Below are 18,937 nucleotides of genomic sequence, written 5' to 3'. Positions count from 1 at the left end.
TGCCCAGTTACACAGGTACTCACATACTTCAGAGTGCAATTGCAATACTTTGTTTTTCTTTCTAAATCCTTGCCAGAATCCTAAGAGAACTCTCTCCATGGGTCAAATCATCAAACTGGACAGTAAATAAAGACATTGCCAGACAATTTTAAAAGACTCCCCCTCAAGGTCATGTTCTGGTACTTTAAGGAATTCTAATTTAAATCACTGATCTTTACCTACGTCACACATGAATAAGTTTGTTCCTTTAAAATGGCAAAATGGTGATATTAGGCAAGCAACCCAGACTCTGAGCTGCTTCTGACACACAATTCTGTACCAATTTTCCAACTGACACAACTGACAATACTCCTATTTTAACCCACAAAGACAGCAAAATCTCATCACAGCTGGTGATCCTATAGTCTGGGTCAGAAACTATTATATTGCTAAAACTGAGTGCCACTTAAGTGGAAACTAAAGCTGAATAAGTAGTCCTAATATTCAGTAGTAATACAAGAAAAAGATCCTTCACCACAAAAAAAAGATATTTGCCATTATTACTTACATCAAATAGCAATTTAAGGTATAAAAGCAGCTGTAAAAACCTCTTATGTCCATTAATACAAAATGTGTATTGCCTAAATTGTACTTCACCATCAAATACACCTTAGCAAAGATCAACATAAATATTTTGGTTTTCAACAAACATTGTACAGGTAACATTTAGAATACAATAATATAATCAAAAGCAACAAAATACCTCCAACAAGGCAGAAATAATCACGTAAGAAGAAAATATTTGGCTAAAGCCAAACCTTTACTGCTTTGAGAAATCATAAAATGAGCTTTAGAGAAGTTTGCACGAAGCTTAACTTTGAACAGTTTCTATAAAACAGGGAACAAGAAACCTGTACTTGTATCTTAATCTGCTATTAAGACTGTTCAGATTTAATATTAGAAACAGAATCTGCTTTTATCTAAATATTAAGAGTTGGTTTTGAAGCAAAGAACCAATGTAGTTCATTTGATTGCATTTATTAGCATCTCTTTCAGCAATCACAAAGTATAGAAGAGAGATGTGAAAAAGCTACACAAATACATACATAAATCGAGTAAGGTATTTGGGTGACCCTTCCACATTGCATATGGACTGGAAACGTGATAGAAATAATTTACAATCAAAATAAAGCAGCTCAAATTTTTCCTCTGTTAGAGTGATAATTTTTCATTTGGAGTGATTTTACATTTTCCACATGTTTATAGGAAGCCTCCTACTAACCTACCATCTGTACACTTTTTTCCAGTTCCTGAGGAATTGCAAATGTAGAAGAAGGAGCCTGAGTTAGAGGCCATGCACCAGCCTAAAAGTATTGGGAAAAATAGAAGCATTAACATTTTCATACAACATATATATTAAGAAAAAAATAACACTCTTAAGTGGATGTATAGTGTGCATTATTTCATAAGACAATCAAATAACTCAGGAAGTTTTACTGATCACTTCTGCACACCCCACTGAGGTATTAATTAAGATTGAAATTTCGTATCACTACTGTTTAGGGACCTAGTGTGTTGATTTGACAAAGAAACACTAGGAGAGTAAATAATTCCACAATGAACACAGGCCATCAGTTCCAATATAAAGTAGTATTATAATTAGAAAAATTGTATATTTGTTATCAGAACATAAAAGGTAAATACAAATAACTCAGCAGCAATAAACATACATTAGTACCTGTAGAACATATATCTGAAAACTAATTCCCAAATCAATGATTGTGTCCTGGTTTTTGATAAAGTTGTTGAATTTGTTGTTGAGATCAGCACTAACACTCATGTCTGTGTACATTCGATGGAGCTTGCTGGTAAATTCATAACCACAGGCTTGCTGTGAAGAAATATTGTAACAGGTTTCAAAGTGAAAACAGTACTCATCATATAAACTATGTTCCTTCACTAATATAATATGAAAATCTAGTCAGCAGAAGTGTTGTTATATTTACAGAAAACACTAGTTATAATAAAACCAAATACTGTAAAATTAAATAATATTTATCTTAGTTTCACCTTATATACACTAATCTATTTGAAAAACATTGTTTTATAAAATCAAAAGATAGACATGCTAATGGAAGTCCTTGGTACTTTTTAAATGTTAACATGAATGACTTGAACAAGCTAATAAAATTATCCAAAACCCCATAAAAATCTCAAATGCCTAGGTGATAGGCATTTGAGGTGATGCCTTTTATCTTTCACAGACTACTTTAACACTAGCTTTTGCTTTCAGCTATTGGAAACAGATTTACCAATTGTTAAGTTAAGTCTGGCACCCTCTGCTGCTCCCTCTCAACACTGCATCCTCCTATATTTGTTTATTCTGTGTTAGAAGAATATTACCTTACCTTTAGTTTGTTTATCATTGCTTCTTCAGAATCCATAGACATAGACAGACCATGAATTAATCTTTTTGCCAACATTCTGGCATAGAACTGCATTTAAAAAAAAAAAAAAAAAAACCAGAGACAAGGATTTTAAGAAGCATAACCACATTCTTCAAGTAGGCTTTAAATGTGGCATTTTAACCATTATTGAATAGGAAAAGTTACCTTTTGGAATACATCTTTGTCATCAATGTATTTGAAAACAGTAATGAAACTCGTAAGCTTGTCTTCTACTTCATTCTCTGTCATTCCTTTTGCTGATTTCTTTAACAAGTTGTCACAGTATTTGGCCAGCTCAAATTAAAAAAAGAAAAATCAAACCCAAAACTACTTGTCAAGCTTGAGAACAAATGTATGCCAAGATATTTGGTATTTCCAAATGTCTACAATAGTTCAAATATTAAATAAGTCACAGTCTACTGTCTCACATTCTATATAAGGGCTGCAATCATGGGCAAACATTCATGGGTATACATTCTGCACCCACAGAAAATACAGTCTGTACCAAAAATTAGAACCGTAGCAATTTTGCAAACTCACAAAATGTGTGTGCAGCTTAAGCTCTAACTACTAAAATACACACCTGAGTGTGACCCAGTGTGAGAGCTGGATATGCATGAGAAGGGCCCTATGGCAATCCATTGGATGGTTCTATACAAGAATTATTACTTTCTGTGTGCATCACTTACCAACTCAGGTGCTTTGCAGATCGACTTGGGCTCCCGATAGTTAACCACTGATGTCAAAGCCTACATAAAACATGGAGCAAAGAGAAAAATTGTCAATGATTTAAACTTTTCTCTTTTATGAAATTTGAAAAAAATCAAAAAAATCCTCAGGGCAAAGACCATCTGCAATCCTATAAAGCTGAACTACACAAAAGGGGATAAAAAAAGAAATTACTCATAAAAAGGTTCAATTACTGCTTTATGAGAATTTGGTTGTTAAACGTTTTCAAGTTGAGAATTAAGTTAAAAGTAGAAGGAATAGAAGAATACAAATAATTACAGAAAACCAAAGAACAAATTAAGTTCTGATTAGAAACTTCACAAAGTATTATGATTTTGGTATACAGCAATATTATGGTCCAAAAGAATGGATGGAAAGAAACTTAGGAATAAGTGCAGATAAAGTAGATTTGAGCAGCAGCACATCAACAGCATGTTGTTGAGCTGAAAAAATTCTATGATGTGTTCACAACAGTAAGAAATGAAAGTGCTTTTGGTTTTCACCTCCAATAATGTTGGATTTTTTCATACACTGAAAAGGAGAAAAATATATTGTTGAAAGTGGAAATTTGAAGTAGTGGAGTAAAAACAATATGGTGGCTGAAGAAAACCTGAATATGATGAAAAAGGAAAGAGATAATGGCAGTTTAGAACTTAAAAAAGATTATCAGAATAACAGACTTTCTAAACTACAAGTCACATTTAAATTAGTGTTGTAAGCTAACAGTGAATCAAAAATACTGCATTATCATGGGTCCCAGGAATTATAGTTCCTCTGTAGAAGGAAAATATTGTTGCTATCATTATAAAGACAAACTGACAAGAAACTCTTCTGTACAACACCTTAAGATTGCAAAATTTGCTAATAAGTCCCTAGAATTCCTCTGAGAAAAGAATGCACGGCTTGACAAGAAATAGGAAACTCTTTAAAGCTTGGAGCAATCTTTTTCAATAATACTGGAGGCAGCAATTACGATTTTGATAGTCATCATCAAAAATTAACAGCAAGTCAATATTTTAGGTATTTACTTTAAGAAAGATCAATGGAGAGAAGAAGTGATGTATTTAGAAAAAGTACATTGTCTGTCTATGTGCCAGCAAATGAAGTTGTCAGTCTTGTGTTACTCCACCTTCTGGTACATGACATTAATTGCAACAGAGAGAGAAATGTATTTGGTATTGAAATATTTGTTTTAAAATGCTAAATAATTCTTTTATCAATGTCACAAACACAGATGGGCAACTATTATTGGTACCATCACTGTTACTTTCTCCATTATGCCTTTACAGATTAATCTTGACCGATAACTGTCAAAGCTTAGACTCTGGACATTAACTACAAACTGCAACTACTCTAGACAGCACAAAAGAGCAATGAACTGTATGTGTGCATCCTGTGAGAGGAAATAAAAGAAAGAAAATATTTGTTATAATTAATAATTATTATTATTAAACTTCATGACAATTAAAACTGTTATCTTGAATACATGCATGGCTATGCATTTCAAATAAAAGAGCAGCAAGCCTCTTCCCTTTATTTATTTAAATTCAAGTGCAGCTCTCTCCTGGAAAAAGTTACTTATCATGGCAGTGATTGAAGTAATGTAAGTTTCCAGATATTCTCTGCAGTCAACTTGAAAAATCTAAGCAAAGATTCTGTGGAAGTAATACTAATACTATTCAGAGATAAACATTATCTCAGCAGGCAAATTCAAGTTCAAATGCATGCAAAAATTACGAAACTTCTCAAACCTCACCAGTTGCCTATTCATTATCTGCACATACATTTGCACTGAATGGATCAGCACCATTTTTGTGTTTTGAAATTTGATGAAAAGAAAGGTCTTTCTTTCAGAAAACAAGAATTAAAATGGTCTCCTTTAATTTATATTTTCCCTTACACTGGATTGTCTTTTGCTCAATTGCATTTCTAAACTAGAAAGACTGCATATAAACTATCATTGACCACGTGTTGGTGCTATGAAGAGTTTTGGTGAGCCTGAATCAGGGTCCTGGATTTTTTTTTCTGATGCTTTCTTTATTTAAGTAAAAATTACCTTGTCAAGGGCACTCATAAAGTGTTGATCACCATTCAAAACAGTGTTGATCAGTTGAACAAATTTACTATGTACTTCCAAAACTGACTCCACAAACTGAGTTGGCATCTAAAAAGGGTAGATAAAACAGAAAGCAAGTTAGTGAGGAAAGTAGTAGTATCTAAGATAAACATATCTACATTAGTTGTAGATTTTTACTAATTACTCTTTTTTGAGAAAGTTAATACTACAGTGAATTTTGAGAGGATGGATTCTGCTGTACTCTTACACCATGATGCTAGAGCATGTTTTGGAAATAAAAAGTCAAGGTTATATTTACAGTCCTGCTATCCAATCTAGATTTGAGTCTATACTGTTCTCATGCCTTCTAATAAAATCCATTACTAGCCTTTTCAAAAATCATTAATGCTAACATAAATACAGCAATCAAGCAACTGATACAATAAACTACTGCTTCTCCTACAGAGAGACTTCAGAGACAGAAAATCTGAATGATCTCTTCACATTTTCCTACATAGGGCAGTTACCAATTGAATTTCATGCACCACATTCCAGCATTATATTCTGCATAGAAATGACTGACATGAGCTGGAGGAGTCCCTACACAGACAAGCTGGCAGGCACAAGTGCAACAGTGTAAAAGGCATTGGCTCTGTAGCATAACTCCCCAAGTACATTCTCAGGTCACACATTAAAAATGTTTCAAAGTACATAATTTATACAATAGAATGAGTAGTTCACACTGAAATTATCCACATAAGGCTGTGAATTGTCACCACCCTCATGGGTCTGTATTTATTTCTGTGAGTAGACACTACTAGCTTGAAAGAGTAAGTTCAATAAACCTAAAAATAATTAGAAAGCAAACTATACTACTAAAGACTTCAATATGCACACTGAAGTTACAGTGGAGTCACAGAATAGTCAGCATTCCTGTGCAGTCAGTAACAGAGTAGAATGTACAACAGCTTGTGTTTAGGTATTATTATAGACAGAAACACTGGACAGCTAAAGTCACCATCCTAAAGTGAGACAGCAAGATGAACACATGCACAAATACAATGTCAAACAAAAGCTTGTAGTTTGTCTCTGAACAGCAGTGCTGGAGAAACAAAAATGGAATTGAGTAATTTAAACAGACATAAATGGAAAAAAAGTTTAACACACTTTAGTAAAATAAATAATCTAATAATATTTTCAGAAATTACATGGCAATAAAAAGCAAAATGACTACAAAGCTATTATGAAAACCACCAGACTGAAATCAGGACAGGATGTCAAGTCTTTACAAAATGGAATCACTGGCTTCTAATATACCAGAACAGCAAATGCCACTGACTTAAGAGAAATTCAGGGGAAAAAAGCATACATGGAACAAAAGGACCTACTTACCCTGGCAGTATTAAGCAAACAACACTGAGAAATATCTACCTGCAGTTGTTTCTCGTTGGATGACAACAATTACAACAATCAGCTCTCAGGATAGATAATGTGGCACAGCTAACCATGCTGATGAGAAGTTACAACTTATCCATCAAATTACAAACCAATTTTATGCAGGCAAAATTAAAAAAGCCAACTAACAGTAGAAGGGCAAACACTCAATCAAGAATATTAATCAAACAATCATTTCAGCTGCCTGAGGAAACTCACATTTTCCTGAGAAAGATTGCTGGTTGCTCTAAGGCCCTCATCATGGATATGGTTTTGTAGTTCCTGAATCATATGAGGTAAACCACTTGACACAGCCCGAAGTAGAGTATACATATTTGCCATGTCTGTAACAGAGATACATTTTTAGGGAGTACACTTAGAAACACTAAAAATTAACACTTAATATAGTGTCATAATTTCCACCAGAAATTTTAAAGACAGAAGCAAGACCAACTGTTTTGAAAGAAAAAAATTAACACATACTACATCACTGACAAATGAAAAAAATGAAAGAGTAGGCCTATTATCAGTGTTTACTGAGTCCTGCCATTGGGAGTACCTCACCCTTCCAATACAGCTTCTTTAGGAGAGACTCTAAGAAGAGAGATGGGCTAGTGTGGAGAAATAGTGTGCCAGTTTATTCTAAAACCTGTCCTTCCTTAATCTCCCTTAGCAGCAGATGACTAAAATCAGTTTAGATATCTTCTTGACTTTTTATTTGCCTCCAGTGGTAGCTTGAAATTTTTCTCAGGTGAGAAAAACTCTAAACAAGCAACTGCTTTTTTCATTATATTTTGCCTCCTCACACTCCCAAAAAAGAAACCAAACAAAACAGATCCAGACTCTGATCAAATTTGAACGATTCCCTGGAAAGTGAACACACCTTTATTAAATACAATTTGAGTTTGACTGTGAAAAAAAATTTGTGTCACATAAGAGATACCATCTTTCATGCAAGAATAAGCATTCTTTCAAAGGTAAGAGGCATGTAGTCATCAGGAAGCATGTTTTTTTTAGTCAGGCAGGGAATAGAACTACTAGAGCATCTCCTTCTGTAACAAAGATTTGGGATGAGAGGTCACAAAAGATTCAGGAAAATAAAAAGTGGCTATGAAAAGATGCCAAAATATTTTATAAGCCTGACCTGTTAAGTGATGATGAAGAAATCTGTTAAGACAGAGCCATTGGTTTACAAAAGAAAATACAACCATGAAATATGATCATTTCTACAGGACTTCAGTGTGTTTTTAAGATGACTAAGACAAGGAAAGAGAAAGAGCATTAGCTGAAAGAAGGACTGTTAACAGTAAAAAGAAGGTTTTGATTATATACTTGGAGGAATAAAAATTAGTTACATGCTAAAAGAAAAATGTCATTCAGGGTTTAATGGAGATTTCTAGATAAGTAACATAGTTGAAAATGCTTATATGCACAGAAGGTCATTGAAAAAAGACAGAAAATTGCAATGCTAAGTAAATAAAACAAAAAACCATTTCAGTCTTTTTGTGACCAGTGAGACTTACCACTTCTTTTCTCTTGTCTGATAATATTGTGACATTCTGCATGTAGAAACTGCAAGTGATCAGCTACCATCCTCTGCTGGCATTCATGAGTCACTTTGCCATATGAGCTGGGATTCAAGTACTTCCGACATCGCATTTCTTCATCTTTTAATCTACCTAAAACCTACACAGAAGAGTTTAAACTGCAAGCTGAAGAAATACTGACAACCTATAAAGTACCAGAATGTACAACAGTGTATGTATGCAGAATGAGAAACAAGAGCAAGTAATAAGAGCTGCAAAAGAAATTGTGCAGGATGAAAAATTTAATTTGTTCTTCTGAATTAGGCTATTACTGAATGAACATAATCTAGTCTGAGTACTAACTAGGCTTGGTCACTACTAGATGTCTACCAGCATTCCATAGTTTTCATCTTGAAATTTCTTGTTCCCTTTAACCTTGTGACTAGTCTTCCCCAATTTCTCGTACCATACTTCTTATTCCTTCTGAGAAAATTTTACCAGAATACCCAACAAAAAGAGAACTCCAAGAAACACTTTACTATTCCCAGTCCATCTGCTTGTATGTAAAACATCTGCTCAATAGGTACAGGAGTACATCTGAGCTATTAATAAAATGTTTTTTTATAACTCAGTGAAGGAAATAGGTTAAATAATAAGTCACATGAATACTGCCATAAAAGCACTTACACCCTGTGAATATGAGGGGGCTCTAGGAAGAGTAGTGCAGCTGCAGACTGCTAATGATAGGAAAAACTGCCTTTGGTTTAGTTGAAGTCTTAGCCTGCCCCTGAATTTCAATACAGGTGTGAAACCATTAGCTTAAAAGCAATCTCACAGCCCTCTTCTCAACTCTTCTATCTTGGTAGTGCAGACAGTATAGGACCAAGAACTGACTCCTAGTGTTGTATTAATCTTTGTTTTCCTAAACTAAGTATAAGAATTACAAGTAATTTAACCACAACATAACTTCATACACCACAAAGCAAAATGAAAGTAAATCCACCTCAGAGTATGTAATTTTAAATAATGTTTTGTAATAACTGAAGTCTTTTCTAACCACATATTGCTAAAACTCTAATGCTACCCTACTCCAAACTGAAAGAAAATAAGGAAGTGAGGAAGTAATACTAACCAACCTGATATGATTTATTTTTTTTGACTTTTCACATACTCAAATGATTGAGTCATCATTTATTATGAAATATTTTGATACTGACTGTCCACCCATAGCAAGGTTTGTAGTTTATATTCAGATTACCCATGTCACTAAAAAGTACCATTTCCATTACATGAAAGCATAACATGAAGAACAACTATGAGAACTGTAGAGGACAACATGTATCATCAGTAAAATGATTTTAATTATTGCATGTGTATTGAAGAATCTCCTACCTTCTCCATGTACTGTGAGCAATTTGACTCTTGCAATAAGTTCGAAGCTTCTTGTTTATAATACTCCCCTGTTTCATTCAGAAAAGGACACTCAAAAATTTCCTGATAAAACTAGAAGAGAGTATTTTTTTAAAGGATAAATAATGTATACACAGATTGACATTCCAAATTAAAAATACATAATCAGAAATGTGTATCTACCTTTAGGGGGAATTTTTTCTTATACTGTTCAACATGAACAAAGGAGTTAATAACCCCATGGATTACTTTCTGGTTTGGGTCTTCTCCACAGCGATCACTGAAATAGACAAAGACAACATTTATGAGAATGCAGGTATCTGGTGTAACTCATTTTAGCCAAATTAAATAAAATTGGATGAAAACATTTTCCAGTAAACTCCCCTACTCAAACTGGCAAAATTAAAGAAGATTAATCTTAAAATAAAAAATGCACTGCTTTCTCTCATATACATTGAAATTGTTGAGATAGTTATTCATAAACATACAAAAGCATTTAAAGGTCATAACATTTCCAAGTATTTGCTAAGGGTCTAAGTATTCCAAATTATATACTCTATGGAAGTAGTTTAAAAGCTACAGTAATTTCCATCTCATATTTGTAGCCTTTTTTACATAGACTACCTTCACACTCTTGCCCTTTCCAAAAAATCCATCCTTTTTACCAGCACCACAACAAGAAGTATGCTGTCTTCTTTTCTGAATATTTAGTATTCAACATATAGATTTCAAGTAGAATAAATAACACACCTGGCCCACTATGTCACAATATTTAATCATGCATCATACAGAAAAGGAAAATCTTACATCTTCCAGTCAAGTTCTAATCTTCAAATGAAGGAATTGAAGTGAAGAAAATGTTGTCTTCAGTTCCATTCAGGTGAAAATAGCAGTAATTAAAACAAGTGCTTTGCATGCTAAAAAGACTAGTGTTCAGTCCTTTGCAAAGACTGTGAAATAACCAGCATTCAAAACAGCACAGACTTCCTCTTCAGACATGAAAAGTTCTTCAAAAATTCCACTTTTCATATGTACTTTACAACTAAGTTTAAAAAATATTCTCTAACTCCTAAGGTGTTAAATAGGACTAAAATATAATTTACAAAAGTATATTTATGATTAAACATCAAAGATGAACATTACCATATACCTATCTAGACTGGGGTGAAATGGGAGAGAAGTAATTTTGCTAATGTCATTTATTTTGCTTTGTAATCAGGAAAAACTCCAGAGGATACCCAGGAGCTGTGGAGGTTTACCAGGACAGCCACACCAGCAGTCATTCTATTATGCACACCAGATCATCTTCATGTATTCACAACTGTTAATCATTGATACTGCAGATTCAGAAATGAAAACTTCAGCTCATGATGGGTGTAAAGAATTAGCTCTCTTAACAGATAAAGAACAGTCACTGTATGGTTTATGCAGCTTTATCATCCATTACAGATGAACTGAACTGATGGGTTCCATCAGGGATGGTCTGATTCTTTCACAAAGGGAACAGGAAGATTTCCTCTGGCTGTGGGAGCTGAACCAATGGAATAAACCTGGCTTTGGGTACATGTAATGACACCCTGCATCCTTGCCAACATCTCTCTGCAGGGTCTGGGTTATGATGGCAGAGGCAGCCACACAGAATCATAGAAGGGAAAAGTCCCACCGGCCCTGGGCCTGCACCTCCAGCCCAGAGGGGCCCAGGAGCATGGAGAGCTGCAGGAAGCATGCAGCCTGTGAACACAAGGCTAGGCCATGGAGCATAGGAAGCCACAGAACTAAAAGCTGAGCATATCATAAATGGGGCTCTGGCAAGAGACAGCCCAGCCCAGCTCTCACATACACAAACACAAGGAGCATCACTGAAGGACAGCTCAAGTCCCAGCTTTCCTCTGCTCAGTTCACAGGCCAGTTGAGACCTGAGCCCATACATGTGTGGGAGGGGAGGGGGCAGCAATGGCCAGACCCAGGGGACTCAAAGGAACATTAGAAAAGAACTGTAAGAGTACAGGAGACATGGTCTGTGGAAGAGCTGGAAGGAAGGAAACAAGCTTTTGAAGCAGAGGTCAGATGGCTCAAAGGTAATAAATGAAAACAAACCCAGCACAGAACAGGCCTTGCCTGCTCTGGCAGCCACTTCAGTTTTTTATTTACACCAATGGCACTCTGCTCCCAGGAATGCGTAGTGCAAATCTCAAAAAAATGTAACAGAAATTTTAAGGACGACTTTCACAAAAGCTGTAGTAGTAAGAACAAGTGCCACACTAAAATGGAATTGGTGACCCTGCAAAGGTAAAAGTCTATGAAACATTTATTTTCCTTCTTGGCAGCACTCAGCATAAATGCATAAAGCTACAGAGCAGCTGCAATACAGATTGAAGCAGGGATGTCACAGGATATCTTTGGTACAGGAAAGGAATCTGGATAAAAAGATTAACATAAATTCCACTAATTCAGGTGGTGACAAGTTACTTTTTTCCAAAAGAAATGGAGAACGCTACAAAACACATGCACAAGAAAGTTGTGCTGGTTTATATTAACTCCATCTTGTTCCTGTCTTCAGACTCAAGCTAATGGTGGATGTTCAACATGTATGGTACAGTGTATTACTACAGCCCCAAAGAAGAACATTTTTAAAGTTTCAGGTACAATAATTAGATATCAAATTCATCAAAAGTGCTCTGCTGTGTTAGACCAAGGGTCTTTCAAGGCCAATTACTTACAGAATTAATTGTCAACTAGATGAGACTGTTCCAAACACTTTTGAAAAAGTTAACTTCCAATAGCTTTCATTTCAAACAAATGGTACAGATAATGTAATAAGCTTAGACAGGAATAGGTCCAGTTAGTTAGAAAGTGTTAGTTATCTTTAGTAGAGAAGTTTTAGTCTGTACTAATCGCACTGTCATTTGAGATAGCACCTGAGTAATTTCCAAATTATTTCTTTTTAAGAATTTCATAGATGAATTTTCTCACAATTCAAGATCTTGTCAGCTTCCTGTTGTGTTGAAACAAGAATGCTTAACTTAATATTCAGCTCACCTTGTATGAGGAATGCTTGGGCTAGAGGGAGGGGGATGAAAGTGTTATACTCAGAACTCTATATTAGGAGCGCAGTCAGACAAGATAGGCTTAAGTGACTTAAGAACTCTCTGCTGTTCAAGGGGGCTAATCCTGTTCCCTTTTGCTCACAGCCCTCCATCTCTCTTCCTTTGCTTTGGCATTCATCTAATGCTTTGCTGAATTGACTTGTGACAACTTGGTGAAACATTAGCCAAGATGGTTTTCTGTCACATTAGCAGTTGAGTTGGGTCACTAAGGAACTAGGCGGGCACCAAATTTAGCACACAGAAGGTAGTAGAGCACAGCCTGCTCCTTTTCAGTGTCAGTAAACTCTTAGAGCAGTTTAGCCATCTTGTTCAGCTGAGCCACAGGCCACTACTTGTATTTCTTCATTTTCATGAATAAAAAAAAGTTTATTGTCAGTTTTAATATATAAGGTATTGCACAAGATTATAGCTTCTAAAAAGTTGGTGTGCTCAAGGCTGTAGTCAGAAGTCTTCTTAAAAATCCTGTTAAACACACCAATAAAGTAACATTTGAAAGAAGAATTTGTGGCTCTACTTCCCTACCTTTTCCACTACAGTAACAAAGCTACTTTTATATGCAATAATTTACTACAGTGTTGGTTATCAACTCCACATACTGTTGTATGCTACACAAACTTCCTGCCTAGAAGTAGTTCAACTGACTCATCTACATTAATTTAATTTTTTAAAGCATTTTAATAAACTTAACCATGCACAAACAACTACTATGAGGAAGGTGTAGAATAGAGGAGGTTTTAAGCATAAACATGCATTATCAATTTTATTAAAATTTTAAAGTTATATTATTCCCATGCATATTCTTGCATGTCTGACAGATATAACTTATGGATATCTGCCTTTTAAATCCCTGAATTACTGAACTCAATGCTAAAAGACATTTAAATCACTTGCAGCAGCATCTTCAAAACTGCCTCTTAAAAGCGCTGTATTGACCACAGAAATTACAGCAAAGAACGGCAACAAGCCTACTTGTTACATGCAAAGGCCATCCTCAGAATCCCCACAGGAAGCACTGCATTTCATGACAGCAGGAAAAAACCAGCTACAAGAAGTAGTTCTCTCTTATGTAATTCATTAATGACATGCAGATCACCAAGTGGCTAGAAGAAACTTAATATGAATTGTTGGATGTATATTTTGAGAAGCAGGACTGAATTAACTTCTCTGAGATCACACAAAAGACACCCTAATAAAGAATGGGAAAAAAATTCAAATCCAACCATTAAGAGACCATGACTGAAGTTTTATTTCAAAGTTTCCAAACAGTTTAGTAAGAAATAGCTACAACTTGTTACAGCCTCAAGATCTAATGCCTCCCAAAGCCAGTGACAGCCTTGATCTAAACACCCTGGGGAGGTCCACAATCAGCCTCAAGCTAAATAAAGATCATTATTTTAAGGGGCATCAGATGTCTGTTGCCCCTTATGTGGGGCAAAAAAAAGGTTTTCACACACATTTCCACTCCCACCCACCAGTGAAATACATACATTAAGTAAGACAAGTCTCCAGCATCAATATGCATGATGTAACAAAGAAGAATGTTCTTCACCATGAATTAGGGAATCTCTATTTAGTAAAAATAGTTTGAGTAAAGATGGATAAAGCACTATTAATCCTGGCTACAAAGGAACCATGACTCAACAAGTAGAAGCAAATAAATACTTCCTGGCTTCAGTAACGCCATCCAAAAGAGACACCATATCCGTTACTTTGTTGTCAAATATTTAATTCAGGAATGAAAAATACAAATAAACTATTAAAATTAGGTTTTCAATGACTTACAGATTTTTTTCTGACCAAGTGCATGTTTAAGGAACCTCAATCTGCCAAAATACCTCTCCCCCTCAGTTTACCTACACCAGTCTGGTCACCTGAGTAATCACTTAAAAAAATCCCAGTCATTAGGCAACTCCAGAGTGTTGCATCCTAAACGTGGTAAGAGTGCAGAAACTGATGAAACTTACAACTACACACAAGATCTGTAGTAGATCCAAAATTTCTGTTTATTTCTAAATTGGCTTCTTTAGAAGGTAAATTTTTTAACTCAAAGCTTTAAAAGTCCCAAGCTCTCTGGCTTTGTTTAGAAGTATTAAAAAAAAAGAAAGATATTTAGAAATAAAATAATAACTTTCCCTCAAACTACAAAAAATAATTATCTTCATTTTATTCAAGTCAAACACCAAAAATGTTAAGTGAAGGTACTGATCTGAAAAACAGAAACCCAGAAGCTTTGTCACTTGCAAAGTGTTCTGGGTTCCATGCAAACACAGCTTCTCTGGCTTTGGCAAATGTTTGCCCAAGGCCTGGTCCTTAACTTGACTGACAGCACAAAAGCTAAAGGCAGACAGCATCAGGTGGAGAAAAATGCAAAAGGCATCCTATGGGACCTGGACAATTATTCTAACTGCTCCCCTATTCCATTGATAAGAAGGATTGCTGAAACAGAAAGATCACTACTCTGTGGTTACAGGTAATTCACTGCCTTTTTCTACACATGAAAGCCACAAATACACAGCTACAACGAGTAAAGCTGATAGACCATCACCATCAGAAAAGAAGTTACCTTAAAAAAACTAAACATAAAAGAATTCTGTCAAAGTCCACAGATTTTCAAAGTAAAAAAAAAAAGTGCAATAGCCCCACATTATGTTAAAGCAAGAAACAATCAAACACTCACTTTTTAATTTCTCGGAGGAGCATCCGAATAAGGATGGCCTGCAGTGGCTCAATCATTAATTTTCTCCACATATCAAGAGCTAGCTGTCAGGACACAACACAAGTTTACATCAATAAAAAGCACATTTAGAAAAAAACCTAAAAACCACCACACCAAACTCAGAACAGTACCAAAGATGACACAATTCTCCATTCAGGATTTTAAAAATTCAGTTGTTATGTAACCTCTTCTTTCCCTAGTCAGGCAGTATGTGAATGTTGGCTTCCCAGTCTGCATTCTTCCTACACATCTTCTAGAACTGATTTTTTCCTTGGTTCTACTCCAAGTATTCCCAAATGCATGTAAGGACTCCAACCAAGTTGGTTACAAGGGCAGATTTTGAGACTACACATAAACAAAACATCTGCACAGTAATAGGTAAGTAACATACCTTTCTAACCAAAGTGTCTGAATGTGTACAAACACCAGTATTTCTAACAATGATTGCAAAATAAGCCTCAGCTGACAAAAGGGAATTTCTCTTGGCCAATTTTTCAGAGATCACCATCAAAGATACAGAATCCTTTCATCCAACACACAAAGAACATCCCCAAACTGAGATGCTTACATCTTAAGCAAAGTCACTAGCAAGCTAACATTTGGCTTCAAATGGAATTCAAATCAATTCAAGAATTCATCAGTTCTTATGGGTCAAACAGTTGCTTCCAAGATACACCATTTTTTAAAACACAGTTGCAATAGTTCAGATGAGCTTTTACACTTGGATCAAAATCAGATTTAAAGCCCAAAAGGGATAATGTGATCCCTTACATACAGAAAATAACTGCACATAGGAGACCTCCAAAAACACCTGCCAGGAAGTAGCAGACTGGGAAAAAATGAAACTGCACAGTTCAGTAAGGACAGACAGAATATTGCTTCTAAGAAAGCTTTGACACAACTAACAGGTCATTAGATTTAAAAATTAAACTATCAATCAGGTATGTCTTAACTGAAAGCAGGCACATAACTATCAACTGCCAATTTGACTCTGTGAAATAAATTTCCTTTTTAAAAAGCAGACAAATGAACTTGCTCCAACTGTCACAGCTATTCAGTACCCACACTGCAATACAGAAAGTAAACCTGACACAACTGCACCATAAGCAGGCTAAAGGAGAGGTAAAGGTTTGCTTATAAATCCAAAGACAGATCGTGTTCTGAAACCAAAGCTGTCTTAAGAGTGATTTTCACTGTCTCACTTTGTGGAGAGTAGCTGGAGAACAGTTAACTTTCTGTAAGACAACAGGAACTCATCCACTACAGAAAGAAGCCAGCTGAAAGAAGCCATCTCTGGAGAGACAGAAGAAAAAGAGGGGGAAAAAAAGGAAAAGAACTGACACATTTTGTGACTATGAGGTAAAGAGAAACACCTCATGTAGATCAATTCTGCAATGTGGTGTCTAGCATGGTCCTTCTCACATATGAGCTACCAGAGAGAAGCAAAGTCAATCACCTATTGGAATTTTCTTGTCAAATAAATTATAGACAGATCAATCCAGCAACTTGGATATATTAGTTCAAGACAGTTTCTCCCACTTGAGGATAGAGACTGATCTCACTTCTACAACTAGACTGGCAATACTGAACGTGGCAGTTTTCTCCATTTTCCAGAATCTATTTCTGGAGAGAAAAAACCCAGAAGGCACATCTTTAATAAACGTATTTAAGCTCAGGACTCCCACAGAGCCATTGAAAACTCAGGAGTTTGAAATCAGTGATAGGAGCTCAACTCAGAAAACCAGTGTCCTTCACCACGCATTAATAACATGCAGAGAAGAAAAATGTAAGCAAGCACTTGCAAGCAGTGGCAGACTATTTTCATTAACTTATCTCATCCTGTACATTTCCTAGTACAATTACTGAATGTCTGGAACACTTATGGGGATGAAGAACTGTTTGAAGCTGTGCCCACACACCTCACACACACACACACCTCTGCTCTCAAGTACAGACCTACTGTTACACCCTTGGGAAGAACTGAGCAAGAACGGACTTGTTTAAGATTGCTGAAAAGCTCCCAAAGTTTTGTTACCACACAAGAGCGATGTTGGGACCGAAACTTTAAAGCAGAGAGTGCAGTTCTGCTTCTAAAAATACCGGGAATTATTTCTGTAACTTCATGCTGAGACTGAAGAGAACTATACATAAAATAAACATGTTTGCCCTTGGGTAGATAAAGGCCAGATCATTTCAGTCATCTAAAATAGCATAAACAGTAATTATTTCCATTCTAAAGTGATAAACAACAAATAATTTGACTTCTACTAGAGCCCTTGTACAATCCAAAGAATAAAAGATAGAATCCTACAGGAACTATAATGAAAGAGTAAATGCTTTCAAAACAAAGACTTGACAAACTCACCAAGTGCCTTGTAGATCAAGAAATGGAGCAATGAATTCACCAAAATAGTGCTGCAATTTAATACATGAATGTAGGCCTCAAGTCTCCATTACTTTTCAGGACAAAGGAGTGACTGCTATAAACCTAATCCTACACCAGTTGTGAACAGACATTAACTTTACAGCCTTGGGATTCTCAAGAAAAGCTTTTATACTTTGTCACATCAAGAAATAGAAGCCTAAAAACTAATATTTCAAGGTTTCCAAAAACAAAAGAATACTTCTTCTTCAACATGTTTTCTAGATAGCAGTATCACTTAAGAATCTAAAGTTTGTTTGCAAAGTGTTTCTATTATCACATTTTAAACCCAAGTTTTCCAACAGTTTTCATATTTATTTCTTTTCCCTGCCAGGTCACTCTTATTCTTCTACACCAAAACTGTAATCTCATTTTACAAGAGGAACAGTGCTTACATCTACAATATTTCTGTGACATAAAAAAGTGAAAATTTTCAAGGACAAAGATGAACTCACAGATTCTGAAAACTGTTTATATCCAACCCCACTTTCAGAGATACCTACCTCTCCAATTTCCATCAAAGGCTCATTCATATCCACCCCTCCATAACCATACTGAAGATCAGCTTCAGTCAATTTGTTCTTCTTAATAAACTGTGTGTTGAGGTACCTATAGAAATAAGGATATCCTCATCAAAACAGGCAAAAATAAAAGGCTTTTTAAATTAAGTCCAGAATTGTGGAATGTCTTTTAAATCACAAAATATATAGCCTCCTTAAACCAATGCCATTGCTATTTGTAGAAAAATGTTATAATACAAATGACATTGAAAGATTTCCATCACATTAAAACAATAGTGCTGGTAACAGAGATCAAACAGGAACCTGAAATATCATTGTCAGCATTTTCTTGGTGAGCAATATACTTGTGTAAGAATCCAGCCTTTCAACATGCACTGCTTATACATACATATGTGTTACTCATACATACATATATGTGCAAAATAACAACTTTTAAGTTAAAAGTATTTCCTTCTACCTGTACTGTTTGTTCTTCTGTGTTTCTCTTAGACTAAAATGCAGAAGTACTGCTTTTTAACAGGGCAAACTTTTGTCTGTTATGATCCCTTGCTCAGGTCATGGTAACTAGCTAACAGCCAGATTACAAATTT

General features: G+C 35.4%; 1 protein-coding gene across 2 annotated transcripts in view; it reads right to left on the bottom strand.

The window, feature by feature from the left end:
- Nucleotides 1-18,937, bottom strand: part of CUL2 (cullin 2) — a 41,007-nt gene that overhangs the window by 8,889 nt on the left and 13,181 nt on the right. For both annotated transcript variants that reach the window (XM_050970844.1, XM_050970843.1), the window contains exons 5-16: nucleotides 18,330-18,435; nucleotides 15,366-15,448; nucleotides 9,765-9,861; nucleotides 9,564-9,674; nucleotides 8,169-8,331; nucleotides 6,865-6,989; nucleotides 5,212-5,319; nucleotides 3,116-3,175; nucleotides 2,592-2,720; nucleotides 2,388-2,474; nucleotides 1,718-1,870; nucleotides 1,266-1,343 (exon numbers count right to left, since the gene is read on the bottom strand). In XM_050970844.1, the coding sequence (XP_050826801.1) occupies nucleotides 1,266-1,343; nucleotides 1,718-1,870; nucleotides 2,388-2,474; nucleotides 2,592-2,720; nucleotides 3,116-3,175; nucleotides 5,212-5,319; nucleotides 6,865-6,989; nucleotides 8,169-8,331; nucleotides 9,564-9,674; nucleotides 9,765-9,861; nucleotides 15,366-15,448; nucleotides 18,330-18,435 (1,300 nt within the window). The remainder of the gene's footprint in view (nucleotides 1-1,265; nucleotides 1,344-1,717; nucleotides 1,871-2,387; nucleotides 2,475-2,591; nucleotides 2,721-3,115; nucleotides 3,176-5,211; nucleotides 5,320-6,864; nucleotides 6,990-8,168; nucleotides 8,332-9,563; nucleotides 9,675-9,764; nucleotides 9,862-15,365; nucleotides 15,449-18,329; nucleotides 18,436-18,937) is intronic.

This window comes from Serinus canaria, chromosome 2 (genome assembly GCF_022539315.1).
Source record: "Serinus canaria isolate serCan28SL12 chromosome 2, serCan2020, whole genome shotgun sequence".
In the NCBI taxonomy this organism is placed as follows: domain Eukaryota; kingdom Metazoa; phylum Chordata; class Aves; order Passeriformes; family Fringillidae; genus Serinus; species Serinus canaria.
This window is presented reverse-complemented; position numbering and strand designations above follow the sequence as displayed.